The 22,380-nt window shown below is 33.2% G+C and overlaps 3 protein-coding genes across 3 annotated transcripts; 1 reads left to right on the top strand and 2 right to left on the bottom strand.

The window, feature by feature from the left end:
- Positions 1–1,707: 1,707 nt before the first annotated feature.
- Positions 1,708–3,020, bottom strand: LOC106721137 (zinc finger CCHC domain-containing protein 10). Its single transcript, XM_014516011.2, has 3 exons — positions 2,675–3,020; positions 2,431–2,598; positions 1,708–2,038 (listed from the first exon to the last, which is right to left on the bottom strand). Exons 1-3 carry the CDS (start codon positions 2,716–2,718, stop codon positions 1,840–1,842), a joined length of 411 nt encoding a protein of 136 aa, XP_014371497.1. The 5' UTR covers positions 2,719–3,020; the 3' UTR covers positions 1,708–1,839.
- A 110-nt stretch (positions 3,021–3,130) lies between these two features.
- On the top strand, positions 3,131–13,787 carry LOC106721111 (eukaryotic translation initiation factor 2-alpha kinase). The gene is made up of 15 exons (XM_045682078.1): positions 3,131–3,421; positions 4,009–4,126; positions 4,597–4,747; positions 6,295–6,469; positions 6,776–6,935; positions 7,556–7,696; positions 8,178–8,358; positions 8,598–9,063; positions 9,454–9,594; positions 10,293–10,478; positions 10,945–11,278; positions 11,551–11,736; positions 12,166–12,379; positions 12,766–12,959; positions 13,606–13,787. Exons 1-15 carry the CDS (start codon positions 3,282–3,284, stop codon positions 13,747–13,749), a joined length of 2,931 nt encoding a protein of 976 aa, XP_045538034.1. The 5' UTR covers positions 3,131–3,281; the 3' UTR covers positions 13,750–13,787.
- Positions 13,788–17,912: 4,125 nt separating this feature from the next.
- On the bottom strand, positions 17,913–20,986 carry LOC106721112 (nischarin). Its single transcript, XM_045682202.1, has 4 exons — positions 20,396–20,986; positions 19,560–19,806; positions 19,094–19,212; positions 17,913–18,627 (listed from the first exon to the last, which is right to left on the bottom strand). Exons 1-4 carry the CDS (start codon positions 20,891–20,893, stop codon positions 18,037–18,039), a joined length of 1,455 nt encoding a protein of 484 aa, XP_045538158.1. The 5' UTR covers positions 20,894–20,986; the 3' UTR covers positions 17,913–18,036.
- Positions 20,987–22,380: the final 1,394 nt, after the last annotated feature.

Genomic DNA, 22,380 nt, shown 5'->3' with positions numbered 1-22,380 from the left:
CTTAAGAACCCCTTCACAGTGGCAATCTCTTATAATCACATCGAACATATAATATTTAAGATAATTCAGATAGTTAATATTACAAATGAGAACATGAGATATTTTGCAAAAACAAAATTAGATATTACAATACAAACAGAATCCTTAATTTATGTTCTATCAAATACTTATGCAACTACCTTTCAATTGAACTTATAAAGGACAGTTTGAAAATTATTATAACATAGTTTATTAGTAGAATACAACTTCCCATAATTTTACATCAGAGCCAGAGCTGGGCATTAACTCGTTAATCCGTTAATCGTTAATTAACGAAGTTAACATTTTGCTTAACGGATTAACTTTTAAGTTAACTTCAAAAAGTGTTAACGCTTTTGTTAACTTCCGTTAAACTCAACTTCCGTTAATAAAAGTCCGTTAATCGTTAAATTAGAATCTTAGAGACGTGCTGTCATTTTGTTTAAATTACGCATCACGCCACGCTCGTAAGTTCAGCTATGTTGGGCGACTTGAATGGTGAACTAACGAGTTGATAATTGATATATGTGAAGTTCGCGTGCAAGTGTAATGCATCAGAGCGTCCGGGAAAGACGTGACAAACAGGAAAAAATCAAAAGAAGGTTCGAAATAGTATATTTCATTACGATTATATAAAAGCATGAGTATGTCCCACATTCCGAACGCTCTTCGTCCCTGCAATACGCCACTTTTTGAGCAACTGTATTAAAACACTTTTTTACTCGTGCTTTTTCTTTAGCTTTTCCAAACTCGTGCGTTCTCTTTCCCAACTGTCAAAATAATGTCTATTAAAAAGAAAAAACCAACCACGAAGTTTTTACAAAAAAAAATCATTGAAGTTTTTATGATTCATGCAAATATTTTTAAGCTCCTAATTTGTTACAATATCAGATTAAATGATTTGATTCAATGAATTAAGTTAGGTTTCATTTTATTTCATCTTATTAAATTTCATTTTCATTTCATATCAATAAAAATAATCTACTGAAGACCTGGCCGTTTGGGCATAGTTCCCTTTGCCTACCCAGAATGGGTGAAGAAAACAAAAAAAATATATCTGTTTGTATTATTTTACGGTTGGCGCCATTTTTCCAAAAATTTATTTAGTTGAGTTTATTGTGTTTTTATTAGTCTTTTAAATTGCTTAATTTTTTCGCAACTGTATTAAAAATAGTTGTTTAGTACACGTGCGGAACTGTCATTAGAACTTGTTCCAACTGTCAACCCTTACCTTCGGCTCGGGTAGACATTTTGTCTGGACTCTTTGCAATGACAGGCTTTCCGCACTCGTAATGAAATATACTATAATGCATTCATACTTGTCTCTAATACAAATGTGTTATAGAATTTTTAGTCAAATTACTATTTTAAACAAGTGTCGCCACATAAGTGTGAAATTAGTATGAATAACTTTGGTATGGTTAACTGTTAACGATTAACTTTAACTTGCGTTAAATTTTCGAGAATTTAACGCTTTAACGATTAACGAAGTTAATTTTTTAATTAACGAATTAACGATTAACGAAGTTAACTTTTCGATTAACTGTGCCCACCTGTGATCAGAGCCATAATCAAAGAGATGATTTGCTTTATTTATCATATACTTTTGAAGAACACAGAAAGAAAGAGCTAAGTAAAAGTCTACTGAGAAAAAGTAAAATAGAGTTTTAGACAATAAATAAATTACATCTTAAATTATATTTCAGAGCCTTAACTTGCAAGAAACAAAAAAGCTTTATATTTTCAGTTATATGGGCAGTGGCAAAAACAAAAGTTATGTAGCAAAATATCTCACCTTCTATATAAAATTACAGTTTTAAGTTAATCGCTCCCTGATCCAGATTCCGATTCACTGCTACTGCCACTATCACTGCCACTGTCGGAGCCGCTGCTGCTGTCGCTACCCGAAGAATCCGAGCTGTCTGAACCTGATTCAGAAGAGCTGCTTGAGGAGTCAGAACAGTCTGAGCAGTCCGCGTTAGTGCGCTTCTTTTTGCTTGGAATCTTGCATTTGCCATTGCTGCAAATTTACAATATTGAGGGTAGGTTCTTTCTGAACTAAAATTTAAACTGTTACTTTACACATTTTTAGATTTCAAGCAAACCAACTTGTGATCAAAGATTTCAAGTAAGTTTACTAGTTGTATAAAGTTAACCTTATAAGTCACTTATTACTATTTCAATGTTATCAATATTTATTGCAAACTTGTTATCCTTTGTTTTCAGGACATTTAAAAAAAAAACATTTGTGAAATTTAGCTAAAAACATTTAAAAATCATAATTAACAACATCGTTAATCCTTTTTAACGGTTATACCACTTAGCAACCTTTTTTTTATCTACCTTCAAGTCACTCTTCTATAAAGAGCCATATGGCAATATTGTACTTGACACAAATATCACAAAACTTACCTGCACTGGCCTTCTTCCTTCTTTTCTAAATTCTTTTTAAGGATCTTTGTGCGTGACGGTCGAACCAAAATTTTTCTTTTCCCCGTACACTCGTAGCTCCAGTGGCCATACTCCAAACACTTCTGACAGCGAATGCCCTGAGGAAACGCCGCGGCCAAAGCTGCTTGCCTGTTAACAAATCAATTTTATATGTATATACATCTGAAAATACAACATATTTTATAATGTAAATTCGAAATTTTACTTTTTCCTCTGAGCTTGGTGTCGGTTGTAAGTTCCCAGCGTCATTTTGTTTTGACGTTTATACGGAGATTCAAATCAAAATATTTTTCTCAACGTAGCCTTTTGGTATAATTCTGAAGACAGCAATTCGTAAACACTTCTCAAACAGCTCGGTAAACACAAACGAAGCGAAATGGTAGATTTGCGTCAAGCGTAGCCATCATTTCGTTTTTTTTTTTTCTGTCAAATTTCACAGCTACGCATTCGATATTTTTACATTCCTAATAACTATTACAAAAATTGCTACTATCAGTTTATTTGTTTACTACAGATTTTTTGGCTGCAAAATGTTACAAAATGTATATACAAATAATTATTGTCAGACTTAATTCTTATTTTTACGTCGATGACTCATTGATTGTAATATTTTAAACTATTTCTGTCAAATTTCTGACAGATGACAGAAGAATATTGACAGTTTACGCGTGGAGGTGTATGTGTGATCATCTGTACAAAAGTTGTTTGTATTTATCGAGTGTAAACTCGTAATTTTAGCATAAGTTTTTAAGACACCTAGAAATTAAAATCTAGGTTTTTGAGATGTCCGAATATAATTTCGCAATAATAATATGTCGGATTGGTATTGGCGGGTGATCGCCTTGAAGGCTGCCTTTGCACTTACATGTTTAGTTTCTTATCTTAGCGCTGATGTTACGATACAGAAGTTACCGTTTTGTAATCCTCACAACGCAAACGGTGCATCTGACGAGTAAGTTATTCTAAAATGATTGATAATACAAACTTTTTAAACGTTCTACCATTTGAATGATTTGAACAAGTTTGGACAGGAATCTTCCGACTTTTGGCAGAAGTGTAGTCTACGCTTTTGCTTTTTGTGTTAAGATATTTTTAAATGATGGCATAAATCCTTACAGTTTTTACAATATATAGTTTAATTTGTATTCAAGATTATGAGGCAATAACAAACATTATCTAATTAACCGCGACCTTGATATGGCTGCAACATAATATTTTGTTAACATTCGATCTCTTTGCATATTTTTTTCGTAAATTCTTTTTTTTTTGTTAAATAAGTGAACTTTAACATACATAATTAAATGTATATATTCCCATAATTAAAATAATAATCATAATTACAAACAATCATCATTGCCTTGGATTGATATAAAAACTTTTGCATTGTTTTCCTCATATGTCTGCTCTCTTCAGAGGTACAGGATGTAATAAAGTGTGAACAATTTTAAAAGATGTTAAATTGTTGTATTCTTTTTTGCAAGGTACAATTTTGTTAGCCATAATTTACTTTAATATAACCATATGTGTTAATATTTACAGTTTAGTAATTGTTAGCACTGTAGATGGAAAATTGACTGCATTCTCTACAAATAATGGAATCAAAGCTTGGGATGTTGAGACGCAGCCATTGCTCTCATCAAATCTGCATCATGTGGAGGTATAGTTTCCATTTAAATTGTTTCATTATATTTAGAAAATTGTAAATAAGTGAAAAAGCTATTTGTATTTATAATTTCCATTTTTCTTGTGCAACGAAGAGTTTAAGGCTTATATTGCTTTTTAAAAACAAAAATACTAAAATAATTTGAGCATTTGAGAAACAATGAAAAATAACTCGTAAAGTAAATGTATGAGATACAGCTCTTATATAGTTCTTTTCAAATATCTTGAAGTCATTACAAGCACAGTGCATTTCGCATGTGCCCACTTCCTACTACACCTAACATTGCATTCTGTGCTGCAACTCGCATGAAGTTAAGACCCGCCAAGATATCTGAAAACTAAAATACTAAAGCCAACTTAAGAATGCTACGCAAAAGATGAATAATATTCCTATATTATAACTATATCTTTTGTTGCTTGGTAATCTCTACCCATCCTTATATGTTATATAATTTAATTTTCCAGTTGAGTGCTGGAGGTAAATGGGTGCGTCTAGTACCATCTTTACGTGGCACACTATACAGCCTTAGTGGGGATACTATTGAGCCTCTGCCATTTGATGCTGATCAACTCTTATCATCATCATTTAAGTATTCCGATGACTTGGTAATAGGTGGTAAGTTCATAGTTCCATGAGAAGTTATTTTGTCTTTGAACTACAGTTTAACCTGGATAACAAGAGTCTAAGGGACTGCAATGTTTTTCTTGCTTATGGAGGTTGAATGTTGGCACTGGATAATGACTCGCTTATCCAAGTTCTATATATTTTAGTTGTTGTAGTAACAGGATTTAAAATTAATTATTTTATTTTCAATAAGACTACATGAATACAAAATTATGTTACAATGTATTATTAAAAAAGTTATGTAAGTTGTAGATAAATTACAAGTCTAACTCAGTTTAAAAAAATATTAGGCTTTAATAACCTAATAAAATTTTAATTATAGTACTTGGTTAATAGTTGTTTTAATAATTTTTAATTGTCATTTCTTAATTATTTCTAGTTAACTTATATATTACTTCCTGTTTTAATATGTAACATAAAAAACATGTATATTAATCATAAAGTAATGAATTTCCATAAATAATTTATATTCAGACTAGCTGAAGCCCGCGACTCCGTCCGCGCGCAGTAAAAAATAATAATAGGGGTATGAAAAATAAATAGTAACCAATTGTCAGACTTACTGACTATAAAATTTAATAAAAATCGGTCAAGTCGTTTTGGTGAAGTGTGGTAACTAATATTGTGACACGAGAATTATATAAAACGATGACTTCTATGAATAAGGGCCAATGTGTAAAAGGCTCAAGTTTCAACCAGTTAGAAAATACGCCACATAGGTCCTTTTACTTCAGCAAAAAATACACATTTACAGGTGTTTAGTGCATGTTGTTAACTAAACTAAGAGTTAGCTTTTAACATAAAAAAGTAAAAATCATCCATTTGTTACAAATGTTATAAAAATCATCCCTTTGGACCTATCAAAAAAGATATTAATTTACACAAAATCTCATATGATTAGTTTTTCCTGTAATATTTTATCTTATCTTCTAGATAATAAATAATGAGTTGCTTTAAAATTGAAGTAATTGATTGTTTTTGTAAAATAATATTGTTTTGATTAACCTTCTGTATTTATCAAGTTAACTGATTATTGATAACTAAGATCAAAAACTTAACTAGATACAGTTAAAAAGATTGATAAATAAACAATACTTGAAACTATATTTGATTTTAAAAACTAATATTGAAATAAAATTTTGTTTATGTTTATATGAAAATATTTCTTAGTAACAGATGAACAATTCTTAGAGAAGTAAGTAGTAAAAAAATTTCCGTAACGCAATCTCACAAAAGATCATCCAGAAACTATAAGTTACTAATATTATAAACGCGAAAGTTTGGATGGATGGATGGATATTTGTTTGAAAGTATCTTCAGAATGGCTGCATGGATCTCAATGAAATTTGTTATATATGTAGAACACAATCTGGAAGAACACATAGGCTGATAAAGGTTTTTTTTAATTCCGCCCGGACGTTGTTGTGGATGACAGTTAGTGTATATATATAGATAAATGGAATAGAAGTGCCTGTATTTAATTCTAATTGTTTTTTTTATTTACATAGGTAGTAAGAAATAGTTACCTATTATTCCAGGTGCAAGAGAAACACTATGGTTGGGTATAGACGCGCATACTGGTACCGTGATATACGAATGCGGGTCCGCGGGCTGCAGTAGCGAGCAGACTGCGGGCGCGGGTCGTGAGGTACTGGTGCTACGCCGACAGTCCAGTACAGTAAGAGCCCTTGAGCCTCACTCCGGACAGGAAAAGTGAGTTCTAATATTACTGGTTAAATTCATGTTCCTTTCTTAACCAATATAATATGAACTTTAGATCCCGTTCAGATAGAAGAGTTTCAACTATATTTGAGACAAGGAATTTAATTTCATACTTAAACTGGGTAATGTCAGCCTATTTTGTACTAGTTCCTCTATCGACAGAAACAGACAGATAAGAAAATTGAGATTGTACTTTTTTCTGATCCCTATTAATGATCATGTCTTGGCTTTCTATGAAGTACAACAATTTGTGGTACTTTACTAGGCATGTTATCTATTCATTATCATCGTCAACAGATGGAACTTCAGTGTGGCGGAGCACCAGCTGGCAGTCAGTCGTCGGGAGTGTATGGGTGCGAGCGCTCCGCCCAGCCCAGTTACTGTGGGCGTGGACATGCCCGAGGGCGTGGTCGCAGTACGATTGCCCGGCTCACAGAAACCATTGTGGCAGCAGAAGGTATCTCACATTCTCAAAGATTTCTCACGTTACTTGATTGAGTAGACTTGAGGAACTGGTCAAGGAAGTCATCAACCAATGAGTTTTTTTTTTCATATGTTACAAAGTGACAAACGAGCAAGCGGCCACATTAATTCGCCGAAATGGCGAAGCGACCGCTGCCCATAGACGTTCGCAATTGTAAATGCGTTGCCTACACTCAATCGACGAAGGAGGAAACGCTCAAAAAGAGAATATTTGACCTTCCTATGCATCTCTTCCTCCACAAATCCACTTCCCCTTCCCATCCTTTCCTTATAAGAAAAAGGGTGGGAAGGGAAAGAGGACTAAAATTAGTTCTCCGGCACCACACTTATCAGACTGTACGTAGAACTACTTCCACTTGACGTCTGTCTTCTGTATGGTCGTGGTATTTCACTGAGCGAGGACAATTCGTGCAACTGATGTTGTTGCTGGCGTCTACCACTGTTAAAGAACTAATCAATTCACTGATCTATCAAAAAATCAAGCGAAGGACTAATAATAAGTCGACTTATACCAACCAGTCTAGAAATTAGTGCTTCCAATAGTAAAATACATAGTCCTAGGATTAGTCTAACAAACAGTTGAATTTATTCCAGCTGGAAGCTCCTGTAGCGAGCATGTGGAGGCTGCAGGGTGGTACTCTGCAGCACGTGGATGTGCTGTGGCAGGCGGCGCAGGCACTCGCTGAGGCAGAGCCTCTCCCACCCTCACTTTACATCGGAGTACATGATAGACAGGTCTGTTTTCTTTTAAATCTCAAGTTTTTACTTAATCTTAGCATTTTTGTTATTTTTTTATTAACAAAATTATTATATTTATTTGTTAGCTGTCGCCCATGACTATGTCCGCCCGGAAATAAAAAAAACTTATTTAATAGCCTATGTGTTCTTACAAACTATGTTTTAAATCTAATTACGATATATGTACATTTAAGATAAATTTAATTAAGATCCGTTTAGCCATTCTGGATATATATAATAAGTAACATCTATCTATCCATCTAAACTTTCGCATTTATAATATCAATAAGATTTAAAGTTTTAATAATGACTTGATGAGACATTTTCCCAGTTTACATTATTCCAGTCCACAGAGAAAATAAATCTCACACAGTGCATTCCAGTGAGGGATTTATATTTTCCAGTTGTCTCAATCGCTGGACTGTAATAAAGTAAACTGGGCATTTCATTATGTAATTAGTAAATATGTATTTCACAGCTTTATATCCAAGAGAGTGTGATGTACGCACAGAAAGTGGAAACATCAGTAGCGGCTAAACCAGTGCCGTGGAAATTGAAGCATTCAAGACCACTCCTTAGTAAGGAAGAGACCGCACTGTCACTGCAGGATGACCCTGACCTCTCACTGGTCGCATTGTATAGGAATCCAGGACAAACTGGTAAATGGATTTTGTACTAAAAAACCTGATAGTCTCAGTTCAGTTTATTCAGTCAAACCTGGATAAGTAAGAATCCAATAGACAGCATGCTTCTTATAGAAGTTTCTCTCGAATCCAAGTATCTCGCTCATGAACATTTTCCGTAGGAACCAGACTCTCGCTTATAAAGGGTTCTCGCTTATCCAGGTTCGACTGTATAAGGCGTATAATATTTAAAGTTTACTTGTCTTTCTCATCAGGGAACCATGGCTTCTTTCTCTACATCCAAGAGACATGTGACCAAGCGGTCCAAGTATCCGATGAGAAATTCGAAGTACCAGATGTGGTGCTCCCCAACAACAGTGAGAACCAATTCGAGCATCATCACGTCCACGTCCACGTCTACTCCCTCTGGTTCTGGTGGAAGGAAGTCTTCCTGATCACTGTCAGCACCGCGTTACTCTTGAACCTCCTCATCTGGCCCAAACTCTTCGCCCCGAAACTCCGACCTCCAACACCTCTGCCTGTGAACCAGGAAGTTATAGTTGTAGAGAGACATTACGAAAGACCTCCATCGAATAATACTAAGGAATATTCTGGAAGATATGAAAATGATTTTACTCCATTGCGTTGTTTGGGTCAAGGTGGTTTTGGTGTTGTGTTTGAAGCCAGAAATAATATAGATCATTGTTCTTATGCAGTTAAAAGGATTACTTTACCGAAAAGGTAAGCAAAAATAGAAAAAATTTAGTAAATAATTTACAAGTTTTAGACAAGTTTATTGAATTGTAAGGTAAGGTAATATTTTCCACTGCTATGTAAGTTCTATTATGTTTTTCTGTAGCCGAAAAAGCTTGTCCGATTTTCGTCGTAGCATTTAATACCATATTTTCCTTGGAGTATTGTAAGGTCAGGAAAATATGAAATCAGTAGTTCTAATTTTGTTACTTAAATAAAAAAAATTAACTCGCCTATATGTCCTTCCAGACTATGTTCTATATCTTCGCCAAATTTCATCAAGATCCGTTGAGCCGTTCCGGAGATACCTTAAAAACAAAAAAACATCCATCCATCATCCATCCATCCAACCATTCATCTAAACTTGTGTTGTTGCAGACAGTCGAAACGCGAGCGTGTATTACGCGAGGTGCGTGCTCTCGCTAAACTAGAACATGAGAACATAGTGCGGTACTTTAACGCCTGGCTCGAGGAACCTCCGCCGGAGTGGCAGGAGAAAAGAGACGCTATACTCATGCGGTAAGAACACTTTTGCCTTGGCTTTATTCATTGGAATCTAATATATAAAATTCTCGTGTCGCGGTATTTGTGGTTAAACTCCTCCGAAATAGCTTGACCGATTCTCATGAAATTTTGTGTGCATATTGAGTAGGTCTAAGAATTGGCCAACATCTATTTTTCATACCCACCCAATTTAGTTTTTTTAACTGCGCGCGGACAGAGTCGCGGGCGACAGTTGGTAACTTTATAGGTACGTCCGCACGCATCGGTGACTGATGATTGACTGACAGTAGCGCCATCTACGTCTGTCTCTAACATAAACGAAACAAAAAGTTTAGAAACGAAAAGAAATATTTGACGTTATTATAGTGTTTCTTTTTTTTATTTTCTTGTACATTTTAAGACAAGATTATTACTCACACATAAATTTAGTCGACTAAAGTAACAATCATTCGCCACTCCTTGAAGATAAAAGCCTAGTAATCTTAACTTTATCTTCACATCAAAGAGATAAAAAATTGTTCTAGTTATAGAGCGGACTTTACAACCTATGCCCTTAAATATTTTAAACCATAATCACACAACAGTACTCTGTCCTATATCTGTGGTAAATCTTTTAGGTCATAAGATTTCAATAATGGCCCGTCTATTGATATATGTATATGTTAAATATCTTTGTTTGACATATATATTTAGCTGTAACATATGTATACCAGTGAATTAGGCAGTATGTCAGTGTTGAGCAGCGAGGAGGCGAGCTCGGCCACGCCCAAGTCCCCGCCCAACTCCCCCACAAACTCCCCCAAGGCGGACAGCGTCACACTCAACTTGCACAAGCCACTGGACCACTGTATTGATGCACTTGACTACGACAAACAACTAAGGGAACCGAAACGACACAGGTAATACTAGTTTTTTTTTACTTTAGGAATAACTAGTTCTAGTATCACTTAAGGGATATTTTTAGATATTCGAAAATATATTGTTTATTCAATCTTCTGTCTTCTCTTCTTAAAGTGATATCTTCTTTCGAAGGTCAGCGATTTTTAGGGCAATTTGTACTCTTGATACCTCTGCTCTGAAAAGAGAATGGGTGCTACTGAACTACTGGAGTAGGTTCTTAAGCTAGGATATTCATTTTCGACCTATACTTAGTTTTCCTTTAATCTTTACTTGTACGAAAAACTACAGCAGTTCGTATTTTTGTATGCTATAAATTATAATATAATATATAAACCATCTGGAATTATTTATCTATATAATGATGTAAACCATTTTGTAATCTGTTTCGTGGTTTAGATAAAATTAGCGGACAAACGGAAGTCACGAAACACGATAAAATATATTGAGATGTAACTTCATTTTCAGATCTCTTAGCTGTAACGATTCCTTTAGTATTATATTCGATGAGGATGCGTCCAAAATATCAGAGACATCAAAAAAACATACAACAGAAATGGAACCTCCTAATGTACTGTCCAAAGATTTACAAAGCTGGGACAATCATTCTTCCATATTATCTAAATCACCTACTACTGGGTTTCAAAGTGAATCTAAGAAAGGAGTAGATGATGATTCGTTTATTGTGTTCCAAGATAAAAGCACAAAGGAAAGGCAGGATCTTTCAAATAAGATATTAGATAAAGTGAAGGAGTACGATGGATATATGAAGACGGAAACCTCTAATCATAGTAAGAAAAAGGTAAGTTTTTATCTCTAATCACATATGGTTTCATTTTTTGTTGTACTCTCATTATTTTGTTTATTTACGTAAGAATTTTTTTTCTTCCACAAGAAACAACTACCTTTGAAATTCGGAATTCTAACCATGAAAGGAAATTTTTTGAATATTTTTATTAGGAGGAAAAACTTTTACTTAACTTCAATTAATTATTGGACTTCGAGGACATGTCAATCCTATTGTTTAATAAAATGCACTCCATTCTCCATACATACATGTTTGCATCCATCCAGAAAGGTCACACACGTCACTGGTCGCTGGACCTGTGCGTGCGGGAGGTGGGGGGCGAGGAGGGCGGGGCGGGGGTGGGGGTGGGGGGCAGCAAGATGTACCTCTACATTCAGATGCAGCTGTGCCGCCGCGACAGTCTGCACGACTGGCTGCGGCACAACAGGACCTGGGAGGCTCGCAGGCAGCATGTCAGTCGTATTGCCTTACTTCTTACTAATGTTATAAATGCAAATGTTTGGATGGATGGATGTTTGTTTGAAGGTATCGCCAGAACACATAAGCTACTTGTGTTTTATTTTCACGTCTCTGGCCCAGTGAAATAAGTTATTTATCTCCAATTTAAATTATTCAACTGCAGCTATTTAATCCTGCACTGGATTAGAACTGAAAACATCCAAAATTATACAGGAATGTAATGTGTGGATTCGCTGGACTGGTATAATTCTAATGTAAAATGGATATATAAAAGAGGGAATGATAAAATAGCAACACGCTTTTTTGACACTGAAATGGAGACCAAATATGGGGCCCTAAAAAGCTATTTAATTCTTGAGTTTCCAGAGAAAAAACTACATTTAAATTTCGTATCTGTTAAAATCTAGTTTTTTGTATCGCAGGCAAACGTACTGTTCAGTCAGATAGTATCAGCAGTAGAATACGTGCACTTGGCTGGTCTGATCCATCGCGACCTGAAGCCCAGCAACATCTTCTTTGCACCAGACGGCCGCGTCAAGGTGGGGGACTTCGGTCTCGTCACCACAATGGGGGACAACTCACAGGACGGAGAGCCCACTGAGATAGATGTATACGCCAGACACACGCATAGAGTCGGTGAGGAGATATATCTTTTTTTATTTTTATAGACGAAGACAAATACATTATAATCTTTCTTTGAAACATAATTTCTTCTGAATGGTGGTATTTCTCCAGGTGGTTTTGCTACAGCAGAGCTTAGAACAGAATTAGTTGTTGTACGAATGGCTAAGTCTATCTGTGCCACTCTAAAGACTAACGTAAAGGGAAGGAAATTTCATGTTTTTTCCGTGTATTGTGTGTCAGAGGCTATTCTAGGCTTTTTCTCCCTTCACACTGTTTGTTATGGGTAAAGGATAGGAAGGGAGTACGGACTTGAAAAGGGAGGAGGCAGAATTTTTTTTACTTGAAAAATTGTTTGATTTTTTACAAATTTTAGAGATATTATGTTTGTTACAATATAGGTACGCATCTCTATATGTCACCGGAGCAGGTAGTGGGTCGCCCTTACAATTATAAGGTGGACATCTACTCATTGGGGCTGGTGTTGTTCGAGCTGCTGCAGCCCTTCGGTACAGAGGCGGAGCGCGTGCACTGTCTCCTGCGTCTGCGCAGCGGAATATACCCAGATACCTTCCAGCATACGTATCCAGCTGAGGTGAGACTAATTTTAGATGCAATTGGTTATTAAATCAAAGAAATCGTTAGTGATTGTTGAAATAAAGGGCAAGTAGTCGTCATAAAGCCATTTGAAGAAGTACAACTTGGTTCAAAAGACCAGAATCTATATTGTATGACCGTTTTCTTGCATTTTCATCTGTCTATTTGCAAATTTAGATATAAATTTAAGATGTCTTATCTTGTAATTCACAAAAGTGTCTAATTAATAACGTAACAAGTCTTGCCTAATACTTGATACATTAACTGTGGGTTTCTGAGATCAAAATCTCTGTATATAGCAATGTTTCCCAAAGTGAGTGATAACGCCCCCATGGGGGCGTTTAAAACCTAGAAGGGGGCGATAAGGGGTCCAAAAAATGGGGGCATTGAAATTAATTAAAGTAATGAAATTGTGGTTTTTAAGATTTAGGTCTGAATAAAAATTAGGGGCGCTCTGAAATATAATTGATTTTCAAATGGGGCGGAGAAAGAAAATGAGTTTGACAATCACTGTTATAGAGCATATCATCTCTGAGATAATAATGTTTGAAATGGAGATTTTGATCTCAGAAACCGACGATAAGTGTTAGATTATGTTGTCTTTTAAATTGTTAGGTTAGAATCAATATAATATACATTTTCAGACGGAAGTATTAAAATTGATGTTGAGTTCGGAGCCTTCAGAACGTCCTACTGCCAGTGGAGTGCGTGCGCGTGCGCCACTTTACCAGGCCACGGACGAACGTTATCACTTCACACTACCTGCACTGGCCGGGGAACAGCGGTAGATATACATACCTACTTTCTATATCATTTTATATATATATATATAAAGATTCGCGTAGTACTGATAAGGTCAAAGATTATTCTTGTACAGTCAGCTACATAAATATGTATACAACTTTCAACATAGGTAGACGCCAACAACATCTGTTGCAAGAATTGTCCTCGCTCAGTGAAAGAACACGACCATACAGAAGACAGGCGTCAAGTGGAAGTAATTCCACATACAGTCTGATGAGTGTGGTGCCGGAGGACTCATTTTAGTCATTTTTCCCTTCCGACCCCTTTTCTTATAAGGAAAGGATGGGAAGGGGATGTGAATTTGATGGAGGAGATGCATAGGAAGGTTAAATATTCTTTTTTTGTGCGTCTCCTCCTTCGTCGATTGACAACGCATCTGCAATTGCGAATGTCTATCGGCAGCAGTCGTTTCGCCATTTCGGCGAATTCATGTGGCCGTTTGCTAGTTTGCCATCTTGTAATATAAATAAAAAACATTTACAAAAATTTCCAAACTTGTATAAGCCGTCGGTTTAGAATATGTATCCATGGATGGAAGCAGAATCCATTCGTGTATACATATTTTTAAAAATTAAAAGCGTATACAATTTTTTGTAGCTCTATAAATGTATACATATATTTATGCAGCTGATTGTACTTGTTTGTTTTCTACTCGAGTAATGTAAATAAAATTGACTTCTGTCTTATTTTTTTCTCCTTTTCGATTTTTTTATATTTGAATTAATTTTTTTCCTATTAACTTATTAAATAACATTTTTCTAGATAAATAATCTATTCTAGGATCTATTTGATGTGTTAAAAATTACATTGCGTCATATTTATTCAAAATTTTTAGTTATTTTGTATTATTTATCTTACTTGTAAAAGGAATGCTTTAGTGCCTTATAGTATTTTTTAATATAATTTAAATAAAATATTTCTATCAAAAATCTTTCGTATATCATAAACTTACATTAAGCGTCCAATTTCATTGTTTATTTAAAACAACACTATTAAAGTAGATTTCTACTGTCGATACACTTGTACTACATATATTCTCCTCTGTTTTGTAAAAGAGAAGAAAAGGGACATTAGTACAAGCGACACAGTATTGTACTGTTTCAGTTGAGTAAAGTTACTTTTGAATCAGTAATTGCTGTATTCTTTGAAATAATAATCATCTTTCTAATAGCGCCATCTTGTATTTTTCTTCTAGTACTTGTATTAATGAGATGGCTCTATATGAAAATTATCTGAATATAAAAAAACATATTCGTCCTTATATACTTTATTAAATACTATATGATTTAAAAAATACTATCTTTAATTAGTATATAATTAGTATATAACTAGATAAATGAACATCCAGTGCTATTTTATATATATGTGAAACGTGTAATTGTTAAAGCATTTTACATGATGATATATGTATATATTATCTTATATAAATGCTTAGATAAATAAGATTATATAAGATGAGGCTTTATTAATTTCATTAATTTTTATATATAATGATTGCTGTAAGCTAAATTTTATATATTATGTAAATTCACTTTCGTATTAAAAATTTCATGTATAGAGGTTATCAAAAATAAATATCTTAGTGGTGGTTAACATAGTACGAGTTGCAGTTCTAGAATACAGTGAAGTTGGGGGGGAGGCAAAAATAGTTATTTTAGAATTAAGGTTATCACGCATTCCTCCACTCCTCGTCCACCATCACTTCGATTCACTCGCCGTCTATTGAACATAATTTAAATATATATAGGTTGTTCGGAAAGTCATTTTTATTTCGTCGTTTTTATTTCTTTTTTTTTTGTTTATTTCTATTTTCTATGTTTATTTCAATGTATAATAATTCCTTTATCAGCTCGAGAAGTAACGAAATGACTTTCCGAATGACTTATTAAAATTGCGATGTCATTCTTACTTTCACCAACAATAACGTTGTCTACTCCACTCAATTGGTGATGTTGAGGTGATGATCAGTTGATATCACGAGGCGGTGATAACGATTACGTAAGGAGTTGACGAGTAAGTGTTAACCTTTAACTATATAAATCGTAGGTCATAATATAAAAATCGTTAATAAATATTTGCGGTATTTAATTTAGTTAGGTTGCTATTATTTGCGTTTGTTAAAACTTTAAGACTGGGTATGGTAATAAATACGATGAATGTATGAATTTTTTAGCATTTAAAATTATAAGTTAACAATACTTATGTTTATTTACTTTTTAGTTATTTGTCACGCTGTTTGTCTACAATACTTTAAGTATATTTTTTGACATTTTCAAATCTAATAATTAAGTTTCAAAAAAATAAAAATAACCAAAATATAATTAATTTCATAATATACTCCATTTTTTTACATTTAATTAAGATAATCTTTATTTGATTTAAACTTATATTTTTTTATAATGTTTAATTTGTTTAGATTTAAGATATATCACTTGTAACTATGTAACATACACTCAATACTGGATGATAGGAAAGTCAATGGAAATGGTAATAATTAATTTAAAAACTCATCCTAAGATTACTCTTCAAGTATGTATATTTTTTTAAATAAAAAATTGTATAAAATAATCAAAATATTTTATTTGTAACTTCAACTTATGTTAATGTAGGTTTCCACTGCTAAAAAAAGTGTTAAAGCAATTTACACTGTTAATTAATATTATAATCAAAAATAATACTATAAAATTACATTTATTTATTATAAGACAGCCCTGTCTGAAACATTATATATTTTTAATTCTACATTTAGAAAAAAATATTACAAGAGATGACAAATATTCTGTCAAACTCCCCGCAACAAGTTATACATAAAATTGCTTCAAATTTGTCAGAGCTGTATAAAAATATAAGATTAAAATTATCAAAGCCAATGAAATACTGACAAAAAATTTTAATAATTTGGTTTTACCAAATTATTTTAGGTTTTAAACAATCTTTACATTCCTGTAATATCATAGCTCACTATATGTCCCCACTAAGGAGCTCTGAGCCTACCCAAAGTTAGGGGTGACTAGGCCATAGTCAACCACGCTGGCCAAGTGCGGGTTGGTTGACTTCACACATATCATTGAATTTCTTCTCAGATATGTGCAGGTTGCATCACGATGTTTTCCTTCACCGTAAGAACGTCGGATAAATGTACATATGTAAATCGAAAATCGAAAAACACATTGGTACATGGCGGGATTCGAACCCAAGACCTGCAGATTGCAAGTCAAGTGCTTAACCCCTGAGCCACAGATGTTCTTAATATGTTAGTGTCAAAATAACAAAATAATCCGAATTAAGTCGGTCAATTTTGGACACTAGGCACTGTTACACCTAAGTTACACCTGTAATATGTAAACTTTTTTTAAGAACTTTAAAATCATTGAAAATTGTTTTTTTTAGTATTAATCACTCCTTTACACTTAGGGTTAGTAAAAAATATTGATATAAACACTGGTCTGTTAGACAATTTCTATACAAATCTGAACAAAATATTGGGATCAAAGTACCATAATAGTATAGTCCGAGCAGGATAATAAAAGACTCGTCAATCACCTGCTTGATTACATCTGTAAGAATGCAGAAATTAGTTCTATATTTTTCCGGAATATGGTGTGGGGTACTTATATTTCTGGTCAGACTATAAATAGTAACCACTTATATACCTGAGCTAATGGTATATACTAAAATTAACAGTTGTCTCAATGGTTACTTATGAATCATTGATAATGTTAAACAAATACTTTGTTATAAAGAACATCACATGACACATGTTAAATGCACAGAAATATTTATTTAAGAGATAATATTGTTTTAATAAAGTTATAATATTTATATACTATAATTTTAAAACGAATTTGCACATTTATAAACAATTAAAAATAATATTTATAGCAAAAAAATATAAGCTAAAAATTTGATATTTTTTTATTGTAGGATTAACAAGAGTAAGCGGTAACCTGTCGCTATGAGTAATAATATTTAAAAAAGAAAAAGAATATTAAAAAATATCGGTATGTTCGTCTTATCTATAACAATGACGATTTTTTTTTAGTTAATTCAAATACATTAAGCACCCGGCTCGGAATGTTACGAAGTTAAAAATAGACAAAATTACATTTTGACAAATTGATTCTACACATTAGTATACAAATTTCATAAACTCACCATATATTTAATAATTTAATTTCATTCCATCTCCAAAAATATTAGCTTTTTACACCAATTCACTACAAAAATTAAACTATTTAAGACTTTTACTAACATGGTTACAAAAATCATTGTCAACTTTTATGAAAATTGTGAGTTGTGTTGCTATTTTCTAGAAAACTGGGCGTTTTCCCTTCTTTCACTATCCTCAAAGCTTGCAACACTCTCGCAGTATCTATTTCCTTTTCCGAAGCCTTTTCATTATCAAGACAAATCTCTGACATTCTTGCATTAAATTGCTCGATGACTTTAACTCTATAGTCTATGGAGGATGCAACCGGGTTCGCTGTCAACCATAGATATTCCAAGCAGGGTAGTTTGCAAATATTTTGAACTTCTTCTATATCTGTTATTAAATTGCAGCTGAGATCTAAGCTTTCTAATGAATATAAACGGCTAAAGCCTTTTAAGGAGGCAACTTTATTTTGTGATAAATCAATTTTAACAATGTTGCCAATCTTTTCATGCCAATTGTCACAGCAGGAGAAGTTGTTCATGGCCAGATTGAGGGCGCGCAGATCGTGAAGACAAGATATGTCACACAAGTCACTCAGCCGGTTTGAAGAAAGGCTTAATTGCTGCAATCTTGGAACTAATTTGATCGCCCAGTCGACATTCTTTATGTTGTTACTGGCAAAATTGATAACGGAGAGTTTCTTCCAAGTCTACAATAAAATATTGCTATTCAAATTTAAAGAAAACTAAAATCTGTAGGTATTTATCTTGAAATCTTAGTTTTTTAGCAGTTATTAATGATTTCTAAATAAGCAGCAAGTTAGCAAAAAGATTTTGCAGGCAATTTATTTATACAATGTTGAAGTAAGAACAATATTAATTATGAAACAGTGTAAATATTGTTATTTTATTAGCAATTAGTTAATAAAGATAATAATGGACATGTGTGACCCATTTAGATCAACATTAACCATATTAATGTGTAGATAAAGTTCACATGTGATTCATTTGCACAATTCAACATTTTATCTAAAACAACTTCGAGCATAAGCTTCAATTATATCAGAATATTTTTTAAGTAATAGACAGTGTGAACAGTTCAAAGAATAAATCATAAAAACATTGTAATAGGGGTCTCTTTAAATATGAACATGTTATGTAAAAAAATGTACTCACCACAGTGTCAGCGAGACTGGAGGGGTCCTTATGCACCACATCTACTAATAGAAACTCATTGAGTGATACCACACTTGCAATTAACACCGACAGACTGACTAGAGTATCACGAAGACTACCTGCAAATAACAAAAGGCTTTCTTTAACTTTTAAGTATTACTGAGGCCATTGAGATCTCTTTTTTTTAATTAAATGATTATGTACACTCACGACCCAAAACTAGATGGAAAGATGTAGTGCTAAAAGACATGAGTGCCAAGTCACAGATGAAAATGTCGAAGATAGGGCGAGGTGGAGGAAACTGATTGGGAAAGCCGACCCCACCAATGCGGGATACAAGCTAGAGAGCAGAGAGAGAGAGAGATTATGTACACTTGGAATGTACAAATAATTTACTAAATTGCAAAATGTAAAGTGCTATAATCATAGAATCTATTAGAACACTAACTAAATAAAATGAACTTACCGACACTTTGTATACATCCCATTGGTACACCAAGTATCTTTAAATCCATCAATGTTTTAAATGGTATTAGGTCAAATTTCAGGTCATTTGGCACAATATTACTTGTGCCAAGTACCTCATAACTGCCTTCAATACTCAATGAATTTACTTGTGAACAGAAATCCAAGACATGGCTAAAGTCATACATTTGGTCTTGTTTCTCTGTTGCTGGACATGCCATTTTGAATCTCTCACTGATGGCATGGAGCTGAAAATTAATAGAAATTATTGAATTACATAATCATCATCATCAGCTCACTATATGTCTTCACTGAGGGGCTCGGAGCCTACCCCAAGTTAGGGGTGACTAGGCCATAGTCAACTATGCTGGCCGAGTGCGGGTTGACTTCACACATATCATTGAATTTCTTCTCAGATATGTGCAGGATGCATCATATAGATAAAATGAATACTTATACATACAAATCAATCTGTGCATTACAAAGAGTTAATCTTTTAAGGGATCTTTTGAATTGAATGAGTTGATGTGGTATAACAAAAAAAATGAAATTGGTTATTTAATCATTATCGAGAGATTGATTTTATATTTAATAATTAAATGAGTCACTGTTTAATATGCTTAAGGATATTATCATTCAGCTTTGACCTTCAAATATAGAAATGGTTAGATTGTTAATACCTATTTAAAAGATATTGATAATAAACTAATTCAGTAGAGCCAAATTAAAAAAAAACTTTATTAAAGGTAGAATAAAATAATACATACAGTTTAAATTATTTTAGCTAGATTATTATTTAACATAATTGTACTACTTTTAAGAATAGAAGGTACTTACCTCCAAAGGACTGAATTTATGTGACTTTTCATTTAGAAGTAATTTATCACCTTCCAAAAAAAATTTCTTAGCCAAATCTTGCAGCAAAAAGTATATATCATAAAGATGAAAATCAAGAAAATGTGCAAAAATATAAGGCATAGTGAGCTTTAGATAGTTAAATACGTTTTTGAGGTAGTCATTGAGACCTTCACGCCTTTGCTCGATAAATTTAGGCGTTTTATTTCGTATGACTTTCTTTGGCGGTAATAATTCCTTAGCAACTCCATGATCGGAAACTAATTTGTCATGTAGTTCATCGAAATCGCTGTAACGATGTCGCACGGTCCATTTCACAGGTCCAACGTTTACTGTTATTAAATAGTACGTAACACTATCCTTTGTACAAGCTTCATCAACACTCACTGTACTATCGTTTCGGTATTTTATGAACGTTGACATGTCGAAAATTACACACAAGTTTATTTTCTTATCGAATAAGTATGTTATACATTGCATGTGATGCAACAACCTTCTTCCGTGATCAACTACGCGGTTAATTTAGAAAATTCCCGTGAAGGAAACAAGTTGTTGATTTTACGTTAAATGTCACTGTCGGCGAATGTCATTGTCAAATATTTTGTTGGACGTTCAAAATTTACGTTTAGAAACGTTTTGATGTTACTCGCATAGACTTCTCGATTCTCGAGTACTTTTTGGGGGAATGTCTAAATTAATAAGGATACATTTTAGAATCTGCAATTTCTTTCGATTCTTAAACTTTCCTGAGACATGATTGTTACATACTAATCTAATTTTCTTTCAACCTGAAGGACCCCGCAGACTAATCTGAAACTAGATGTTGTAGTCACCGGATTAACAATACATGAGTTTTACACGTTTATTTTAAATAGTTTTTTTTTCTATTGATTCAAAAAAATTGTAAAAGCTCTGGCATCTTTTACAGCTTTTTAGAATTCAACTATGTTAAGGAAATCTTTCAGTGGAAGTTAAGTTGCTGTGATGAACACTGTTAGAGAAAGTTAACTACATATTAGTAAAGTAAATAAAATTAACGTTTTGAAAATGATTCATATTTTTTTATTAAGTAGATCATAAAAATTATCATAAAACCAATTAAAGTTAGATTCCAAATTTTTTGTGCAAATTAATTTTACAATATTCAATTTTATTCAAGAATATAAATTGAAGAAATTTAGTGTAAAGTATTTTGTTGTAATTTACACAACCCTAGTTAGACCTGCATTGTATAATGTTAAATTCGGCATAATTATTTATTTAAAAAAAAATTACCATAGATTTATAACCTATAGATATCTAATCAGGGCATAAAAGTGAGGCAAAAAAGGCCATCGGCAGCCTTTTTTGGGTTTCTCAGTGTTGTCATTAATAAGTGACATTTCAAAAATATCCTGATTAGATGTCTAACTTGTATGTAATGTCTATAGGTTACATATCAATGCAAATTACAATTAAAAATTCCAAATAAATGACACAAAATTAAATTAAAACAAGTCAAATTTGTTAAAAAAAATTATAAAATAAAAACATGTTCAATAAAATTATATTAAAATTCTTATATATTTAGACAAATGATGAATGCATTCATCCCTTTAAATTAATTTATAAATATATTAGTGCATAGATAACAATTGCTGAGTTGTATTTCATAATTTTGTAATAATCATTGCACAAATTGATAATCCTTGGACGGAAAAGGACGTTACTCTTTAAGGTGACAATTTTATTCAACTTTTAGTCTAAAAGCTTTATAAAATGTCTACAAGGTTTTAAAAAATAGATATATAACCTATAGATCTACCTAATATAGAGCACAAAAATGAGGCGAAAAAGGCCTCAAGAGACCTTTTGTAGGTGTAAATTCCCTCAGTGTTATCATTTACAATTCGAAAAAAAGGCCCTCGATGAGACGTCAAATTTGTATGAAACACTCCATCTATAGGTTATAAGTCTATGACCAAAAT

The sequence above is a fragment of the Papilio machaon genome, chromosome 18 (genome assembly GCF_912999745.1).
Source record: "Papilio machaon chromosome 18, ilPapMach1.1, whole genome shotgun sequence".
Lineage (NCBI taxonomy): Eukaryota > Metazoa > Arthropoda > Insecta > Lepidoptera > Papilionidae > Papilio > Papilio machaon.
The sequence above is the reverse complement of the archived record's forward strand: the minus strand, read 5'-3'. Positions and strand labels throughout refer to the sequence as shown.

Excerpts from the sequence above, each read along its gene's own strand:
- LOC106721137 (XM_014516011.2), bottom strand. The coding sequence starts at position 2,718 with ATGACGCTGGGAACTTACAACCGACACCAAGCTCAGAGGAAAAA. Across the intron at positions 2,599-2,674 it reads CACCAAGCTCAGAGGAAAAA|GCAAGCAGCTTTGGCCGCGG; the intron begins GTAAAATTTCGA and ends ATTTGTTAACAG. Across the intron at positions 2,039-2,430 it reads AAGGAAGAAGGCCAGTGCAG|CAATGGCAAATGCAAGATTC; the intron begins GTAAGTTTTGTG and ends GTAAATTTGCAG.
- LOC106721111 (XM_045682078.1), top strand. The coding sequence starts at position 3,282 with ATGTCGGATTGGTATTGGCGGGTGATCGCCTTGAAGGCTGCCTTTGCA. Across the intron at positions 3,422-4,008 it reads GCAAACGGTGCATCTGACGA|TTTAGTAATTGTTAGCACTG; the intron begins GTAAGTTATTCT and ends TAATATTTACAG. Across the intron at positions 6,936-7,555 it reads AACCATTGTGGCAGCAGAAG|CTGGAAGCTCCTGTAGCGAG; the intron begins GTATCTCACATT and ends AATTTATTCCAG.
- LOC106721112 (XM_045682202.1), bottom strand. The coding sequence starts at position 20,893 with ATGCAATGTATAACATACTTATTCGATAAGAAAATAAACTTGTGTGTA. Across the intron at positions 19,807-20,395 it reads ATAAATTCAGTCCTTTGGAG|CTCCATGCCATCAGTGAGAG; the intron begins GTAAGTACCTTC and ends ATTAATTTTCAG. Across the intron at positions 19,213-19,559 it reads GGGATGTATACAAAGTGTCG|GTAGTCTTCGTGATACTCTA; the intron begins GTAAGTTCATTT and ends TGTTATTTGCAG.